The 18425-nt window shown below is 38.0% G+C and overlaps 1 protein-coding gene across 1 annotated transcript in view; it reads right to left on the reverse strand.

Moving 5' to 3' along the window:
* The window catches only part of ARHGAP15 (Rho GTPase activating protein 15), a 330968-nt gene that overhangs the window by 12879 nt on the left and 299664 nt on the right, over window positions 1-18425 (reverse strand). The window contains exon 13 of the mRNA XM_005153752.3: window positions 12104-12209. Coding sequence (XP_005153809.1) covers window positions 12104-12209 — 106 coding nt within the window. The remainder of the gene's footprint in view (window positions 1-12103; window positions 12210-18425) is intronic.

Below are 18425 nucleotides of genomic sequence, written 5' to 3' on the forward strand. Positions count from 1 at the left end.
GGTTTTATTTTGTCTTTGAAGCTGCAAGTGACCAGACTTGCCAATATCTGCTCTATGTCTGACCCTGATCGAAATACACAGTTACAAAAATTGGTGAGGAAACATACACAAGTCTTTTAGACCCCCTAACCAATGGTTTGACAGCCATTGAAGGATTTAGGAAGAACAGATACAACCTTGCTTTTGGTATCAAGACATATTCATCAGTCTTGGGACAGCTCATTCAGTAAGCAGCTTCCAGGACATCAAATCTTTCAGTCATAGCTGAACTGAGTAAAATGCCTCAATGCATCTAAGAGAGTTATAGAGAAACATTTTTGATAGCGCCTACCTGCCAAATGGGCCTGTCCTTATATGTCCTTGCCTATTGATGTTATGTAGGAGGAGTAATTGGAGGTAGTTCTTGGAGATGAAGCTTAAATACCTTGTTTGTGCTGCCTAGAACTCCTTCAGGCCATTGACACTGTGCTGTCTGTCTCTCAGACTAAATTCAGGACATTTTTTTTGTTGGTGCTGCATTTGTCTTCCCATACAGAAGAAAATATCTAACCTTAAGTGAATGTCTGTAAATGAATTTACAGGCAGAAAAAGTTCCTCTTTAGGAAGCAAATATTGTAGTTTCAGAATGCAAAGCTGTATAAATGTAATTTAATATGAAAGGTAATGAAAACCTGTTAGCATGTAACTCAGAAAGGTTAAGCATTCCTCACCATAATGGTCAGGTGAGTTTCAAAATGTATTCATCAAGGTTTGAAAACTGCCCTCAGATAGAAATCTCAGGGCTGATACTGAGTCCATAGCAGCTGCAATGACTTTCATGGGGTAGATGCTCTGAAGGAATGTAAAATTCATTCGTTTGATGACAGTTTTATGAGACAGTTATCCAGATATGATGGAAACATCTGGGTTGTCCTAGGAGGTGGTCTTAAGTTGCCTGCTACTACTGCTGCCACAATTCCACTGAAAACCCTGTCTGAGTTGTAAGTTTGAATACAGACTGATGTTCACAGTAAACTTTACTTACTGGAAAGCTTCCATGTGCTATAGTGTTGTCCCATATGCTGTACACTACTGGGGTCTCCAAGATTGTTGATAGTCTTTGGTAAAGGCCTGGACTTGGCAATGTAGATGGCAATTATATGGGAAGCGGGAACAGTTTCAAGACATATACAGTTCTATGCTGAAGTAGTTTGGTGAGGCTGAATCTAGTGCAGGCACAGACAACATGGTGCAAAAAGTTTGCACTTTGTCAATGAAGGTACTAGGAGAGCTACAGGGGAGGGATTGGTAGGATTTGTAAAAAATACAGAACTTTTCTGAATTCCCTTTTCTTTGCTCATCTCTATGGGAAGGAGTTTTCTTTTGGAAGACCACAGCAAAGCTCTGGAGAAGAAGTAGCAGGTATGTGGGGCTGAGATGGGATTAGAAACCCTCAGCTTAGAGGTGGTAACTGGTTGCATCTTGTGGATCAGAGGAGGAGGCAAATTGTCGTACACTTGGCTGGAGTTAGCCACTCCACAGATTTATGATTTTACATTGCACCATAATGCATAACGTACAAAAAAGATAAATATTTTCCATTCAGCAACATCTTGCTGTTTTTTCATCGAAGTCTATAATTTTAATTACAAAGTGAACATAACCTGTATCAAATTATGATTTTGTTAACATATTGAATGAGGACAAGAAAAATAAATACCAGATTTTATACTGTACAGGCACATGAAGGTATAGTAAAAAAAAAATCTGGTTTCCTTGACCACATTGTCATAATATGCATATATAACTGCTTATTGAATCCAGGCTGTGTAGACAACAGAAAGAACACTGGCTCCATACCATCACAATGCATGCCCACAACAAAGAGGAGGAAAGAACAGGCTCTTTCATTGTATGTTTCTAAGTATTACCAACATAAGGGCTAAAAACATTACCTCTGTCTGAAGTGTATCTATATATCCATGCATAAGTTATTAACTGGGCTCCCTGAGCACAGTTGCTGAAAATATTAATATATTCAAATTATATTCTAGCTACTACAAAAACAGTAGATCAGACAAATATATTCAAATCTCTTCAGACAAAAGAAGTCATGTTATTTATAAAGATCCCCCCCTTACTGGAACACAAACCATCATTGTATATAATATATGAGAATGCAAGATGATCCTTAGATGTCAAAATGTGGTTTAAAGTTTGAATGTAATCATAAAACAGTGACTCTAATCCTTGCCATAAACAAATTGTCACTGGTATTATGTAACTGAGACTATTCACAAAGTATAAAAGATGGGAAGAATAAAAGGTGGGTGCCAAACACTATGGGCCAAATCCAAAGGTTGTGCCAAATTGCACTAGCAGACTGGAAATTATAAACACAGCATTCAATTCAGATTTGCACTCCTCTGTCCTTGGGCTGCTCCTAGAGCTTAGATTAGAGTGAGATAAAGGCTAGGGTTTTTTAGTTTCTTAGTTTAGACTGTAAGGCAGGAAAGCAGCAGTAAGTGGCTTCTACAGCCCTGCTCTTTCTGGGAGATGGGAAAGTGGGATAAAAGTTCCTTAATTGCTGCAAGACCCATTTTTGTACAGGGTGGCTTTCTAGGATGCAAACAGACATAGTCAGATTGCACTGGCAATGTACCATGAAAAAAGAAGCACTGCTCTCAAATCTGGTGGTCCTGAACTTTTCATGTCATTCAGGGTTTAGGATACAGCCTCATTGGGCTGACCCTGCTCTTTGCTTAGATGCCTTAGGAAAGCTAGCAGAATGACAGAAGTCCATACATCAAGGCAGGAGGCCTGGTCTCTGAAGAGTAACTAATAATTCATAAATATTTTCTTTCAGTCCACCCTTTAAGAGTAATGTATATCTACAAATATGCACACTGCACATATTAGTAGTTATGCAACTGATGGTTGCAGCTGATGGTTGTGTTAATGCCCTTTACCAGGGTCAGCAACCAAGCCAGGTGGTTGTCCACCCCTTTACCCCCATGCAGCTCCTTTTAAAAGTAAAATGACATTTTTTTCACAGCCTGAAATAGTTATTCAAGCAGAGATACTGGTTTAACTCATTATGAATTATTAGTGGAAAAGTGGGTCTCAGAAGTATGTTACATCTGAAATATTTTTCGTCACTTGAACATGTGCCGTCCAGAACTGGCCCTATTCTACAAGTCACTGGGAACAAACACTTCACATTCACAGATGCTCCTAATTTGGTGTGGTTTGGAGTGTAATTTAGATCAAACGTATCCATGTAAATGAGTCATGGTTTCTTAATTAGGTGCCTCTAAAGAAAAAACTTGGACCACATCAGTAGGTGTGGGTGTGGTGCCCACAGTACTGAAATCTTTCCTATAGATGAAGTTGAGTTTTGTTCAGGCATACTGTAGGTTTTTCTTTCCCTCTCCCCCCCTCCTTTCTTTTTTTTTCTCTAAAGCACAATAATAAATCTGCAGATGGCATAGACATAAAGACGCTACTTCAGAGGAGCTGTCTAAAACACTGTCTCTTTGGCAAATGCCTTAAAGTAGGTCATTCTGCAGTGATTTAGGTTTATATTTCATTGCCAGCTTTTTGTTCCCATTACAAGTAGGGTGCATACCACTCCACAGATTTGCTCTTCATTTTTTTTTCAGATTGTTTTATATTTACAAGAATTTGTAGATCTTCATCAGAAAATGGCCAATACCCTGTCAGAAGTACTAATCATGCACTTGACCACAAAAAGAGATGTATGAAGGTGATAACCTGAAAATGTTGGAATGTAAAATACCATTCATGGAAAGAAAATATGTATTGATTTTCTAAACATGTGATTGAAATGATTGTTGCATCTTTTGCAATGCGTAAAATATTATTTGATCTAATGTCATTTCAGAAGCCTCACAGAGCAGGGCCATCCATTGCCCTAGTTTTTCAGGTATTTGCTTTTTATTTTTATATATTTGTCACTGAAAAGCATGTATTTTATAGCTTAGGAAAAAAAAAAAAAAGAAAATCGTCAAGGTCTGTTTTTCCATCAAAGTGCTGGGGGATTTACATGCCAAACTCCCACTAGCCTTAATGAATTACCTGCATAAATTCCTTTTCAATCAATAGTAGAATAGATCCTATTGTGTTATATTAATTATTTTGCACAGAACACTGACATTTGGCATTAAAGTCTTTTTTTGTTTTGTTTTGTTTTGAAGTTCCAATGAATATCTTTAGAAACTTCAAGCCTCTTTTTTTATTTTATGGCCTTATTCTAAGAAAAAATTGTGTATCTTTAGCTAGAAAAATTAAAAGCACTGCAAATTACCCTTTGATGACCTGGTCCTAGAAATTAATGTGTTAAGGCCCAACACAAAATAGAGAGGGGAAAAAAAAAAAAAGTAGGGGAAGAAAAGGCATTTTGTAATGAATGGAGTATTCTTAATTTTCACCAACAAAAAACATTTCAGTTGAAAGGAACACTAACCCCAAGCAATATTAAGAGGTTACAAAATCACATAAATTAACTCTGCCAGTGATATTTTGCTAAGCTTATGCGAGTGCAAACCAGAAGCAGGACTCTCACGTGGTCTTGATTAACTGAAGAGTACTTAGCAGTAACCGACCTTCCCCGAGATGTGCTGGCCATATGCACATGTACGCCCACAGCGCCAACATGCACATAGAACAGCCTTCAAAGGCGTGGGGGGCTTGGGATGTGGGGGATTGGGAAGTAAATGGAGAGTAGAAGTGAGAAGTGTTCGCTGTGTCATCGTGGTCAAGTGCCTTATCCTCTCCATTCCTCACTTTCTCCATCTATACAACTAGGATAATAAAACTTACTGACCTGAAAAGGAAGTTAAGAGATTTAATTAATTTTTGAAAAGCTTTTTTAAGATCATTTGATATTGTGTAATGTGGGATGAACAATAGGTGCTCTTTGAAACAGGGGCTCTATCTATCTGTATTTGTGTACTGCATCTAACACAATGGTGCCATACAGCCAGAGTCAACAGAGTCATAAATATTTAAATTAAAACCATGTTAATTATTTCTATCATTCTGCTATGTGCTGATACACCAGTTCAGTACGTTTGTAAGCTTGGTAACATTGAAAAGTACCGAGTGTAATTATTTGCCTGACTGTCATGAAAATCACTGGTCATATTTTTAAATACAGTTGAGGAGATAGGAAGCATATGGAAGCACAAGTAAAAATATGGTTTTAATTACTTGTTAAGTAATTAAAGGCAGTAAGGTGTTTTTCATGGAAGAGGTGAACTTCACAAACTCTCTTACTCCACAAGAAAAGGACTAGGCATGACTGCAAAAACTTCAGTAGCAGGTCACCCCTGCCCCAAAATGAATAAAATAAAAATGGATAAAGATGGTTCTGGAAGACTTGATTTCTTTTTTGCCTTTTATCCAAACTCTATTATTACTCTTGTCCTGTGCACACTTGTGCCTGGCACACTTTTTCTTGTGTCCACTAATTTACAAGGGGGTATTTTAGTAGAGCGATGTGATGTGTACTTTGCAGAGAAAAAATGAGTTTAACTCTTCTCCTTCCCCCAGAATGAGCCTTGGGAAGCTATGGTAAATGGGACACGTGCTGGCATTGTTCCAGCTCCTTTCTAAAACTCTTATATAGCTGGAACAGAGAAAAGCACATGTGCAAGAGCATGTCTTGATATATATCTGCCACTCTCAAGCTAGAAAAGGATTAATTCATTTCATGTAAATCTTGAAATGCTAGTCAGGGATGCCCTGAGTCTTCTGTGTCCCTGGGCAGTCACCTACTCACTCTTCCGGTGCAAGAGGCCACTTCTCCTCATATTCCTAGTAGCTTCCCCCAAAGCTTGTAGAATTAAAGCTAAACTTTTCTCCCTGCTGCTGTCAGTGCTGTGGCTGAGGAGCTGCTCATGAGTTGCCTGATTATAAACTAAGGTCTTGATTCAGGGAATGATTCCAATGAATGGTCTTACTTGAGCCTTCAGTTAATTAAGGGCTTCTGCACTCCTGCACATTCCTGAATCTGGGCATATTTTTCTGAAGCAGAATTCAAATGCCCATCCCACACTTTTGACTGTGGGTATCCCACAGGTTCTCTAGAGTATCCAAACTATAAATTTCTGTCATAGTCCTTCCACTCTGGGGACTGTTTTTACTTTTGTTTTTCTTAATAAAAAGCTTGTACAATTCTTAATGTAATCTGTTCTTCTACTGTAGGAAAAAAGGGTTTTTCTGAGCCTAGATTTAATATATAAGCCTGCCTGAAACTGCTGATATGACACATAGTTTAGTAAGTGAAAATCACATATGTTTGCTACATCTTTCAACTACCAACTTTGAAAAAAGAAAAAAAAAAGAAAGTTTGCAGACACCCCCTGCTTAGTATTGCTAGATGCCATACTTTATTTTCTGATTTTCCCTCAGAATTCTGGGTACTGTTGCTGGACTTGTCATCACATTGTCACTGTGTCCTGGTGTGGTGGCTCCTGTGGGCTTCTCTCTATGTATGGCTTTTTTCTTTTTGCTTTTTTTTTTAACTTTTTAATAGGTAGAAAGAAGTCTGTTCAGTCATGTGGTTTCCAAAAGCCTGTGCTCTTCAGACTGTAGCTGCTACATGTTACAAGGTTTGAGGCTACATGTTGTGAGTTGTGTCAGAGAATATGTTAATATCTGTGGGTTCATCTTAGATAAAAAGAATCTACTCTTGATGAGGAGCTTATTTCAGTGAAATTGGTGCAAACAGTTACTTGTAAGAATGAAGAATTTGGGCAGGGGGCAGGGCAATCAGAAAGTTGATAATCATTCTCTGTCTGAAAGGGCAGAAAGCTTGGATGGCATCTGAAAATGTCTTGCCGTGCTGTGTTCAGTATGGGAAAAATTGAGCAAAATAAATGGAGTTTCTTGGATCCAAAGGTAAATCAAAAGGACCTGGCTTCTGCCTATTCAAGGTAGCCAGATAGACCACAGTAACAGATCCACGTGATAAACCAAGAGGCAACTACAGAGATCCCCAGACAACTTGCCTGAAGTGCCTGCCAAGCAGGCAGATGCTGCTGCTGGAAGAATATCTTCCACAGTTGGGCATCTGGGTTCAGTGCTTTCCACGTAAGGGAGAGGGCTGGTAGCATCAGGCTGGCCCCTGCCTTCCCATTTAATTATTTCAACATCCATTTTATACTTTTGTAAATAACATGTATTATCCTGTCTTTGTGCAGGAAAATAAGAAGCAAGGAGAGGGGTTTTGTCTGTAGTCTATCTCTTTGTAGGGATGGCTACAAGAATGGGTAAAGACAGACTCGAGCTTGGCTGCCCTGTGCTCCAGCCTGGTCAGATATGAGACAGCTTGGGCCTGGGAGTTGCAGAGCTGTCTTGCAGTGGCACGGAGCTCAACCTAATAAGCAGAGCAGGCTGAGATTCATTAATTTAACATTAATAAGCACAGCTTATTAGCTCAGATACAGTATAATGCAGGCACACTGCTTCTGGAGCAGAGCTGTGTCTGCCCCCTTCACCAGCTCAGAGCGTGGTGTAGAGGACCCAGGCAGGATGCTCCTCTCTCCTACACCATTTTGCATTAGGGGGGAAAGAGTATTTTGTGGTCACTGGAAAAGTGTCTGTGCAAACAAAAAAACCTTCCAGATATTTAGATTGTATTGCTGGCTTATGCCGAGTTTGTAAGTAATTTAAACTTCTTGTGACTCAGTTTCCCAATTGGTGTGTAACAGTTACCTCAAGATGCTGCTGTGAAAGCAGGTTAGATGATAAAATAATGTGGGATCCTTAGTGAACAAAATGCTCTTTGTGCCTCTCTTGGATTATAGTTCTGTGAGTAAATTACTGGGTACAGATAATTTATCATATAAGGCTCTGTTGTGCTCAGTTCATGTTTGTGCAGAGAGCCAATGCAAGGTTTCTGCATCATTTGTTGTCCTACGTCTGCCTGCAAAATAGGACCAGAAAAGTATATCAGTTTTATCTAACACCTGTAATTAGCTCACTCTGTGAGTAAAATTCATTTGTAGATAAGCAACAGGAAAGAATAAAATCCTGTGGAATGGGGATGCTGTTTTCACTAATGGGGCAGCAGTATATGTGCTATGTATAGCACACAAGTATTCTTGAAGTATGTTCAAGCAGAACAGGTTGGTTTTTGTAGCTCTTTATTTGGGGAAATCCCTACTCAGGTTGGGGTTTGTTGTTTAGTGTATAAAGTATATTTGTCAGATTTAGTCATCTTCAAGAAGAAATGTGAATAATCTAATGGCAGTTGTGCTCCATTATTTTCAGCATGAGTCCTAATAAAAGTATTTCTTATGGTATTAGGCTGACAAATGCTATGTGATATTTTTATTCAGACCCATATTTTGTCTTTCCTGCTTATGAGTAGAATAAATCTCATGAAAAGATGAAGAGGGGACATTTGTGGGGTGGGGATTTTTCCAATCAAATAGAAAAAGTTTAAAAGAACGGGTACTGCAACCCCAAGCTTTGCCTTTAATCGCCTCCTGTGGGTTTCATACACTGTATTGTGACTTCAGAAAGCTTGGTCTAACAAATATATACAGCACTAGTGCTAATCCCAGCTGCCAGGCCTTCTTCTCAGACTCTCGCATTGGCTGCTTTGTCTGGGTTTTTAAAGGAAGAACCTTCTGAAGTGCATTTCACATTGTTACTTGTGCTTGATCTGGACATACTTCTACAGACTGGATTGCCACAGAATGAAACCATAGTGCAGCCTCACTGCTGTCAGTGATTTAGGATAAGTGTAGCCTTTTGCTTGAAGGTTGGATTCTCATGCTGAGCTCCTGCATGTCAGTGAGACATGCTCTCATGTGTTGTACAGAAGTCACAGGATTGTGCAGTCCCATGGTCCAGGTCTGCAAAGCCCTTATTCTCCTATCTGTCTGATTGAGAGGAAAGAAAAAGAGGTAGGAGAAAGAGGGGAAAGCCATAGAAACAACATAACTGCAGTACTTCATCTTTTCCCCATCAGAAACCCCTTGAAGCCCTGTACAACACTGGTCAAGAATAGCAGAAAATACAGAAATTGTGGTAATATACCTCAGATCAAACCAGTTTACTTACTGTTTTTAACTAATTGGCAACTTTTGAACCTCCTGTGATTTACACAAAGAAAACCCTATAATCGAAGGGGATGGCAAAAGGGGCAAGTAAGTGGTAAGGTTGGCACATTGTGCATATTGGGACCCCTCTTCTGAAAAGTATTCCTAAAAGTGATATAATTTTATTTTGTAGCCATTGGAAACTTACCTTTTTTTCCTCAGTTGATTTAAACAAACACACATTGCCTATATTTACATAATGTAAATATAATGTCATTACTAAAGTTGTATATATGCTTCTTTATTCTCATTTATGGAGCCATGAGTCCATTCAGACTATCCCGTGTCTTTTGCATTGACAAGTTCAAGACAACATATCAGTTTTCATCTGTTTTTTAGTGTTTTCTGTATCTATTCTACTGCTGCTTCCATATCAGTGGAATAAAGCTTGTGGAATTGCCCTATCTTTCCCTGGTTATACGTATATTTGGCAGAAAAGCCTGACCTTCAGACAGATTCAGATGATTGCTCCCATAAGGATCAGACCCGCAAATGGCTCAGATAATACATCTTCCTGACTTCCATCACTCTCTGCCATGCTATTCTATCAGTATACCTTTATCCCCACCATGCATTCTGCAGACACACCTAGGTAAGAGCATGTGCTTATTTAGGTATTACTATATCTATAGAGTTGTAGTCAAGCCCAGTACTGTGTACACATGCATTGTGAAGTATTGAAGTATTGGTATTTTACTGTCTGTGTTTTTTGGGGGGAGAGGGTCCCCCTTTTCTTTTTTTTTTTTTTTTTAATCTCCAAAATGCACCAGTCATGTCCAGTTTTGGCAGTTATTCTACACATACACAGCAGGAAACAATTGCTGTCCCAAATAGATTATATTCTGAAAAGCCAAGGCAGACAAAGAAAGTATTATCATCATTTTGTAAACAAGGAACCAAGGCACAGAGAGATTAAGTGATTTACCCAAGGTCACCCAGAACATCCGGTCAAAGCCAAGAACTGAAACCACGTCTCCTGAGTCTCAATCAAGTGATTTAACTATGAGATCAAAGACTTATTGTGTATACCTGATATCCCTCCCCTAAGATATGGTAACACAACTTTTTTCAGGTTAAGATCAATGCTATGTATGGTGCAGTAAATCTTGTATATGGCATATCTGTGCTGACAGCATGTACCCACTTCTTGCACTCAGGTTCTTCCCAGGAAATAATTTCCCTTATTATTCTTCCATTGACAGTAATAAATTATCATACTTCTCTACATAACCTGCTGAAGGAGAGAAAGTGTGTGCATGGTACACCAGATGAATACATACAACACTGTTTTTTTTTGCCAGGCCAAACTCAGTCATTTTATGGACTGTTTGAAATCTTCCCATGCTTAATGAAAATGGGACATTTCCACAGCTATATGGACTTAATTTTGCAGTTTCAGCTGGGATCTGCAGAACAAGATAAAGGATCTGCATTTCTTACATGTATCTGCCAGAAGAATGTAGCAGAAATGGTCAGTATAAAGGCATCATTCATTATAAGCTCAGAGTAGTCTTTTATTTGGATTCTTTATTACTCACTCACTGGGGTCATTATATTATTCCTGGGATGAAATGCTTCTCTGTGCCAAGGGCCTCTATGGGTCCCTAGATCCTACTTAGTCCTTTGAATTTTAAGGGTAGTTTGGCTGAAAAGTAACCGTACAAAATGGCACTCGTTAGTCCCAACAGCAGGACAGCCACAAAGGGAGGAGCTGGATTCTGCCCTTCATGTGCCCCTGTCTTGATCTCTGCCATTTCTGCCCAGTCATTCTCCAAGTCAAACAGCTGCAAGTTGGTTTCAGAATGAGCGCATGGTCTATGTACATTTTTACTTTTAATGCCATGAAACGTGAGAAGAAAAACCAAGGTGAACATGAGATCCTGGGCTGAATTTTTGGGCTGACATCTCTTGCAGAAGGAGCTCAATGAGTGCAGAAACCACAGAGAAATTGTAAGGTGGAGCCTCACAGTGTCATGTTTCTGCCTTTGTCAATAACAATAGGAGAGCAAAGATGAGCCTCCAAATCTCTCCTCAGTGTTTCTTAGATCTTCTGTGGTGTCACAAGCTTTCTGGTAAGGTGCAAGAGCTCATAATGCATTTTCTTGGGTGAGGTTATTTCTGTCATTGTGTGCCTCAGCACATCACAAGATCAGTAAAGAAGGCTGAACAGCAGATATCTCAATGGTGAAAATATAGTGATCCAAAAGTCTGGAATCTGTTGCACTTTACCAACTTAAGAAGAATGTGGACATGCCAGAACGAGTCCAGAGGAGGGTCACAAAGATGATCAGAGGGTTGGAGCACCTCTCCTATGGAGACAGGCTGAGAGAGTTTGGCTTGTTCAAGTCTGGAGAAGAGAAAGCTCAGGGGAGACCTTAAAGCAACTTCCAGTGACTAAAGGGGCTGACAAGAAATCGGGAGAGGGGCTTTTTATAGGGCAGGTATGGATAGGAGAAGGGGGAGTGGTATTAAACTGACAGAGAGGTGATTTAGTAGATGTTAGGAAGAAGTTCTTCACTGTGAGGGTGGTGAGGTAGTGGAACAGGTTGCCCAGAGAAGCTGTGTCTGCCCCATCCCTGGCAGTCTTCAAGGCCAGGTTGGATGGGGCTTTGAACTACTTGGTCTAGTGGAATTTGTCCCTGCCTGTGGCAGGGTAGTTGGAACCAGATGATCTTTAAGGTCACTTCCAACCCAAGTCAGTCTGTGGTACTATGAATAGATCTGTAGCATAGTAATCCCAACATGTTTGACTTCATCAGAGGAAAGAGAACTGATCTGCTTTCTACTAGAAAAAAAAAATTGGCTTATGCTTAAACATACTGATTTCTTGAGGAGGAATAGGATATTCATAGATACCATAACTCATGCTTACTTTTGCCAAAGAGCATAATTATCTTTGGTATTTTGGATGACATTTCCAGTAGGATTAGAAAGCCACACACCAATTCCTTTTAAAATCATTGATCTGTTAGTACTACAGTTCTACTTACTTCTTTAGATGTTCAAAAAGGATTTTCATTGTCTCATAGTTCGGTCTAGGGAGCTTTTTTACCAGGGTCCTCATTGATTTGATGCGAGTGGCGTTGTCCTGGATTTCTAAGGGAAACAAAAGAGAAAATAACAAACTGTGTGTGATATATGGATATGACTTTGTCTAGTACTGCATCTGGTACCTTAACGTGAAAAGCCATCATTAATATATGGTTAAATCCAAAATATGTCATAATTGATGTTACCTTAATGAAGAGAAAGATTAATTTGCAAAAATCAAAAATTTTTTTTAATTTTAAGGAAGCATTTTTTTATTCACAGATATATATTCTTACACTTTTCATTTATTTTATTAGACTATTAGACCATAATCTTAGGATAAAATGCCATCAAGTAGTAAAGGACGCACATGTTAACTGGAATTTCACATTGGAGCTAACATGTGTCCAATGGCGCAGCTTCTGTGATGGATGCTTTTCCTAGGTAATCATTGTTGTCCTTTTTTTCTCATCAATCATATTTAAATTAGCTATATTTATGAGTTTCTATCTTTAACATTAAACCCCATCAAGTCTGCGAGTATAAAATTACTTGTTATTCTTTAAAGTTGTGCTTTTTTTGTGATCTATTATTTTGAGAAGTTATTCCACTGTAACTGTTTTCTAATATATGTAGTATCTCACAATGTCTGCAGGATAAAAATTGTATTTCAAACTCATTATTAGTAATAAAGAATGTAGTACTAAGGTCTTTAATCTCTCTTTTGAGGTGATAAGTACCTTGCTATCCTTTTTGTTAAGATATATCTTCACGTTTTAGCATGATACATAGTTTTGTGGAAGAGGCTTGAGTGATATTTGTGTAAAATGTTGCAACTAAAGTCATGTACAAATGTGCTTTTGTTTAGGAACAGATTAGTTAAGGTGTCAGTAGGTCTGACGTAGGGAAAACATCTTGCATGTTACATGCCCTAGATAACCTGAGAATACTTTTTTGATCTTATCATCTATGATTTAATTATCACCTATCATTCTTTGTATATGTTCCTTTTTAATATTCATATTACCCTTGTACCCAGAGACCTCAATCAGGATTGATTCCCAGTTGCAGTAGGTGCTGTGTAAGCATACGTGGTGATTAGTGCCTTGATTCAAAGAATTCACCCCCAAAAAAAGTTTCAAGCAAAAATTCCCTGCAATTGAACTAAACTTAAAAATTAAAGTTACTAATGCAATACTTATTCCTCAGTATGTATTCCTAATTTGTGTTGAGATTAATGTAACACACAGAGAGATATATGTATATATTTATATTTTTATAATATAGAAAATTGTATAGATATGAAAGACAAGATCTTGAAGTAGTCAGTGCATAGATATTACTCTCCAGTAAAAAAACCTCCAGACTTTAATATGGATTTATCCCATAGGAATTCATGCAATTGACAACAGTGATGATGAAGTTAAAACACAAATGATTCATAGAATCACAGAATGTTTTGGGTTGGCAGGGATGTTAAAAGTCATCTAGTTCCAACTGCCCTGCCACAGGCAGGGGCAAATTCCACTAGACCAGGTTGTTCAAAGCCCCATCCAACCTGGCCTTGAAGACTGCCAAGGATGGGGCAGCCACAGCTTCTCTGGGCAACCTGTGCCACTACCTCACCACCCTCACAGGAAAGAACTTCTTCCTAACATCTAATCTAAATCTGCTCTCTGTCAGTTTAATGCCATTCCCCCTTCTCCTATCCATACCTGCCCTATAAAAAGCCCCTCTCCCAATTTCTTTTCAGTCCTATAGCTTGTTACTCAGAGAAGAGACTGACCCCCACTTTGCTACAACCTCCTTTTACATAGTTGTAGAGAGCAATAAGCCTCCTTTTCTCCAGGATAAACAACCCCAGTCCCCTCAGCTGTTTCTCATAAGATTTGTGCTTTAGACCCTCCACCAGTTTCATTGCCCTATGCAACACTAAGACATGTTATGGTCTTATTAGATAAGTTATATTCAGACTGGGGCTACCCTGGCTATACAGCAACTTCTCAAATGAAGTTTCCCAACTAGCTTTATTTTTAATTCTGTTTTCTCCTGAGAATTCAATGAACTTGAGCAGAACTGAAACAATGAGGTGGGGGAGACTCAATGGAAGTAAAGACTACTGCAATGTTTGTCCATTGCGGAATATTTGCAAGGAAATGTACAGTAAAACTTTATTGTTCTTTCTTGAAGGAAGTGTCTCTGTTCTGTGTTGAGTAACACAGATACCAGCTTGGTAACCAAGGCTGCACTTCCTTATAAGGTGTATTTATAAAAGGAGTAAACTGAAAAGAGAAGCATTCATTTACAAAAAATTATATATTAAGAGAATGGCAAAGGTAGAAAGCTTTGGTTTAGGACTTACTGTACCAAAGTAATCAGTACTAGTGTACTAGAGATATTTATGTAGGCACTAAAGCACAAGAACTGTAGAAATTTCCCATAAAATTGTTTTGTGATTCAGTCTATTTGTTAATTGTTAGTCTACTGTAAAAGAAGGAAAACCAGGCAACATGTGGTAACTTTAGTCAGCATTTCTGAACTGGGAATGATAAACACCTCTGCCTGGCTCTGGCATTTATCAGTACTGAGATATTATTACCACATAGAGTCACAGCATGGTTACTGTTATCATCAAAAAAAAAAAAAAAAAGAGCCAGCTAATCTTAATGGTTTGTAAAGCCGTTACCTGCACTGGTCTGACATTTATCATGATCATTTTACCACATGAGTCCTACATTGCAAAGGTATTTTATCTGGAAGGGACATCACTATGAATTATTATTTGCAGCTAGGTAGAAAATTGTATGTTGTAGATACCTTTTCTCATTATAAATCACAGTCACATTTCACCATTTCCCACACAAACTTGCTGAGCCCAGGCTTTTTGCCATAACACTTAGTCTCACTCCCTTTTATAGTTCTTTGAAAATACTGGGTATTCTTTCATTAAAATGGTTGATATTAGTGTCTTTTTAAATGCTATATATATGCTTGATTTTTCTCTATTATAAGAGATTTTGGTTTTGCACTTGAAAAGCTGAAGAGGATAAACTGTATATATTTTCTTTTATTAAAGCTTACTCTTGCTTCAGTTTTTATGGCTGGGCTTGTCTTTACTCTTGACCTTGTTGATGGAATATTTAACAGATCAGATGCAAGATCTTATGTTTCATTTGCAATACCTATGTATTTGCTTTATTTCTGTAAAGCCTTGAGTTCCGCTTTCCTAGATTTTTTTCCTTTTCAGATTCCTAAGTAGAAAGACTTTTGAATTTAAATATAAAATTTCAGATTTTCTCTTTACCATGCTCAAATGGAGGGAGGAAATAATCAAACATGGTTTTGTATAAATAGCCGTGGATTAGGTATCCCCTTCCTTGCACTGAATTATGAAAACTAGCAGTCCAGGGTGCAAAAGAAGGAAAACACACTGAACAGATGTTAAATTCTCCATCTAAGTCTAGAAAATGAAGCAGACTAGTTTTCATAAAATGAAACAATATTATTTTTCATTATACTTCTTTTTTTTTTTTTAATTGTGCAAATTGGTGAAAATCAAGGGAAAAGATTCCCTTTTTGGAAAGTTATACTCTTCTTCCTGTGAAGATTGAAGAAGGAAAAGAGCATAATCACATATATGAAATAAAAAATGAGAGGACAATTAATCTTTTTTGTATTTTGGGGGAAAAATATGGAAGATATAGGTGATAATTTTAGCAGATCAGGATACTCAAGTGAATCACAGATGGTTTTCCATGTAATATTTTCATAGAACATATTTAGAATTTGGGTTACTGTCTTTAAAAATAGGGCTGGCTCCCTTTAATGGAGCAAAACTGTAGAGATGCTCTTTTGTTTATATTTAAATGAAGAATGCATTGAAAAAAAACCTGCTTCATATTATATAAGCTCTTTTGTAAATGAGCTTTGGATAAACATTTGAGCACAGAAGAAAACATGATGTGTCTGTAACGTTAACAGTGGCTGGGTAAAAATGAATGAAGAAAGTAACCTTTAGCACTCGTAGCCATAAAGAATACTTAAGCAAATCCCACTGAATCTTTCTTTTAATCATTAATTTTAAATGGACATAGATGTTTACAACAAGCCACTTTGTTTCAGAACAGGAAGTCCAGGGTTTATCTCCAATAACTCACATTTGCTAGGAAGGGATGTATGTCTCTAACCTGACATGCATTCATTATTTTGTAAGGTACTGGAGTCTGACCCATGACCCTGCTCAGACCTGCTGCATTATTCATGTCTGACTTACTTTGTATAGTTTTACTATAGCACCCATTTCCCTTTACCAGGCATTTCAGTGGCTTGTACATGTTTAATGTTAAATGGCATTTATGGCTCACAATAATGCTTAATTTTATCACACACAAGCCGTGGTTTCTTTTTATGCTTTTGAGCCTCAAAGCTGAAATGCTGAAAAAAACCTCAATGATTTATGTTTCTGCATAAAATATCAGATTATTGATCTGCCACCTAATCTGTGATTTGTTGTTGTTTTTTAAGCATGCTTTTCTCCAATTTTCTTACATGGCTCTTCTCACCTTGTTTTGGGGATTTTTTGGATGAGATTTCTGCGGTTGTTAAAATGTCACACACTGTTGCTACAGCAAAATTTGTCTGCCAAGAGTTTTTCCAACAATTCACAACTGATTCAGCTGCTGAGGGAAAGGCAGGTTTTATCTGGGCTTTTTTGGTTTGCTTATTTCATTTATTTTTATTTTTTTATTGGAACTGAGTGGTTTAGGTGGATTTTCGAGTGCTAATGAAATTGTGAGACTTATGGCGCTAGCTACAGCCAGCCGTAGTGTGGGCAGACGCTCTGTGAGCTTCCCCACTGTGCTGCTGTGCAAGCATCCCCGCTGTTATGTTTGCTATAGTTTTAATGTCTGTGAAAAATTCCTGATTCAACTAAATTATGTTCTGCCCTCTTATTTGTATAAATAAACACCCAACTTAGCCAATTCATCTTGCTCTTGCCCATTTTAGAAGATTGCCCTGTCACACAATTCTTAGCCCTAGTCCTTGATAGCTTTGGTGTTATCAGGGAATGAAAACTTGCTTGAAAGAGAGTGCTCTGCTGACTTTATTTTTTTTCAGAGATGTCAACTGCCCAAAACTCTGCTTTAATTTGGTAAGTCTTTATATTCTGGAAGTCATGCTAACTGAAATGCACAGATTTTTATGTATAAATAAATAGATAAGAATTTGTATCACTGATGACAGGATATCTTAATGTTACTGTATGAAACATTAAAGTCCCAATTTTAATCACTTTTGGCACACTGTGGCAATTGTCTGATGCAGATACACTGTAAAATATTTTTTTTGTTTTAAAGAAAACATATAAGTGTTCAAACTAACTAATGTTTGCTATAAGGAAAATGACCAATTTGAATTTATTTTGCTTTTTATTCATGCCACAGAAATAGATGTTGCAAAAGAAAATAATTGTGTGGAATCTCTCTATATGGGAAATTGATAAATTCATCCTATGTGATATGAAGTGGAGTTTGCAATGAATATTCATACAACTTTTGGGATCCATTTGCAAGACTCAAGACAAAGAGTTCACAACTCAGTCCCATTTGACAAAAATATATGTGAAATTAATGGAAAAAAAACAGCACTTACAAAAGTTAAACTTTAATGTATAAAACTCCAGGTGCCGGAGTTTGAGGGAAATAACCAATAATAGTAATTTTTTACATATTTGATGGGACTGATTATGCAATGTGCAACTCTGAATGGCTTATAGCACATTGTAGCATGGTTCCATCCCATTGGCTACAGTAGGGTGCAGGCAGATGGATGACAGTGACAAGGAGAGAAGTGCTTTTGCTTAGCCGTGCGTTAAGATGCCATCCAGAAGCTCTGTGCACTGCAGACACTTCATTAGGATGCCAGGATAATGGTAAACTACCACTCAGAGTGACACCCCATTTCCTGCTTACTGAGCTCTCCAACCTCGGCAGATGTCAACAATCTCACAGTGCTACAGAGCAGACCTAACTTTCCAGGCACTTTGACTCCAATTTTTTTCCCTTAACAGTGCCATACATTACATGCAATATGTAACAGCAAGTACCAAACAGAAAACAAAATTTGCTGCCCTAATTATAACAAAGCAGCATCTGACTTAGGTATTGCATGCCCAGTGTACATACAACTGGTTAGGCAGCATAAAAGAGGAATGATCTTCATCGGACAAATTTGGGGGTTAATTAGAATTAGGATTCGATAGCCAATAGATAGTCTGATCCC

The sequence above is a fragment of the Melopsittacus undulatus genome, chromosome 4 (assembly GCF_012275295.1).
Source record: "Melopsittacus undulatus isolate bMelUnd1 chromosome 4, bMelUnd1.mat.Z, whole genome shotgun sequence".
Classification (NCBI taxonomy): Eukaryota; Metazoa; Chordata; class Aves; order Psittaciformes; family Psittaculidae; genus Melopsittacus; species Melopsittacus undulatus.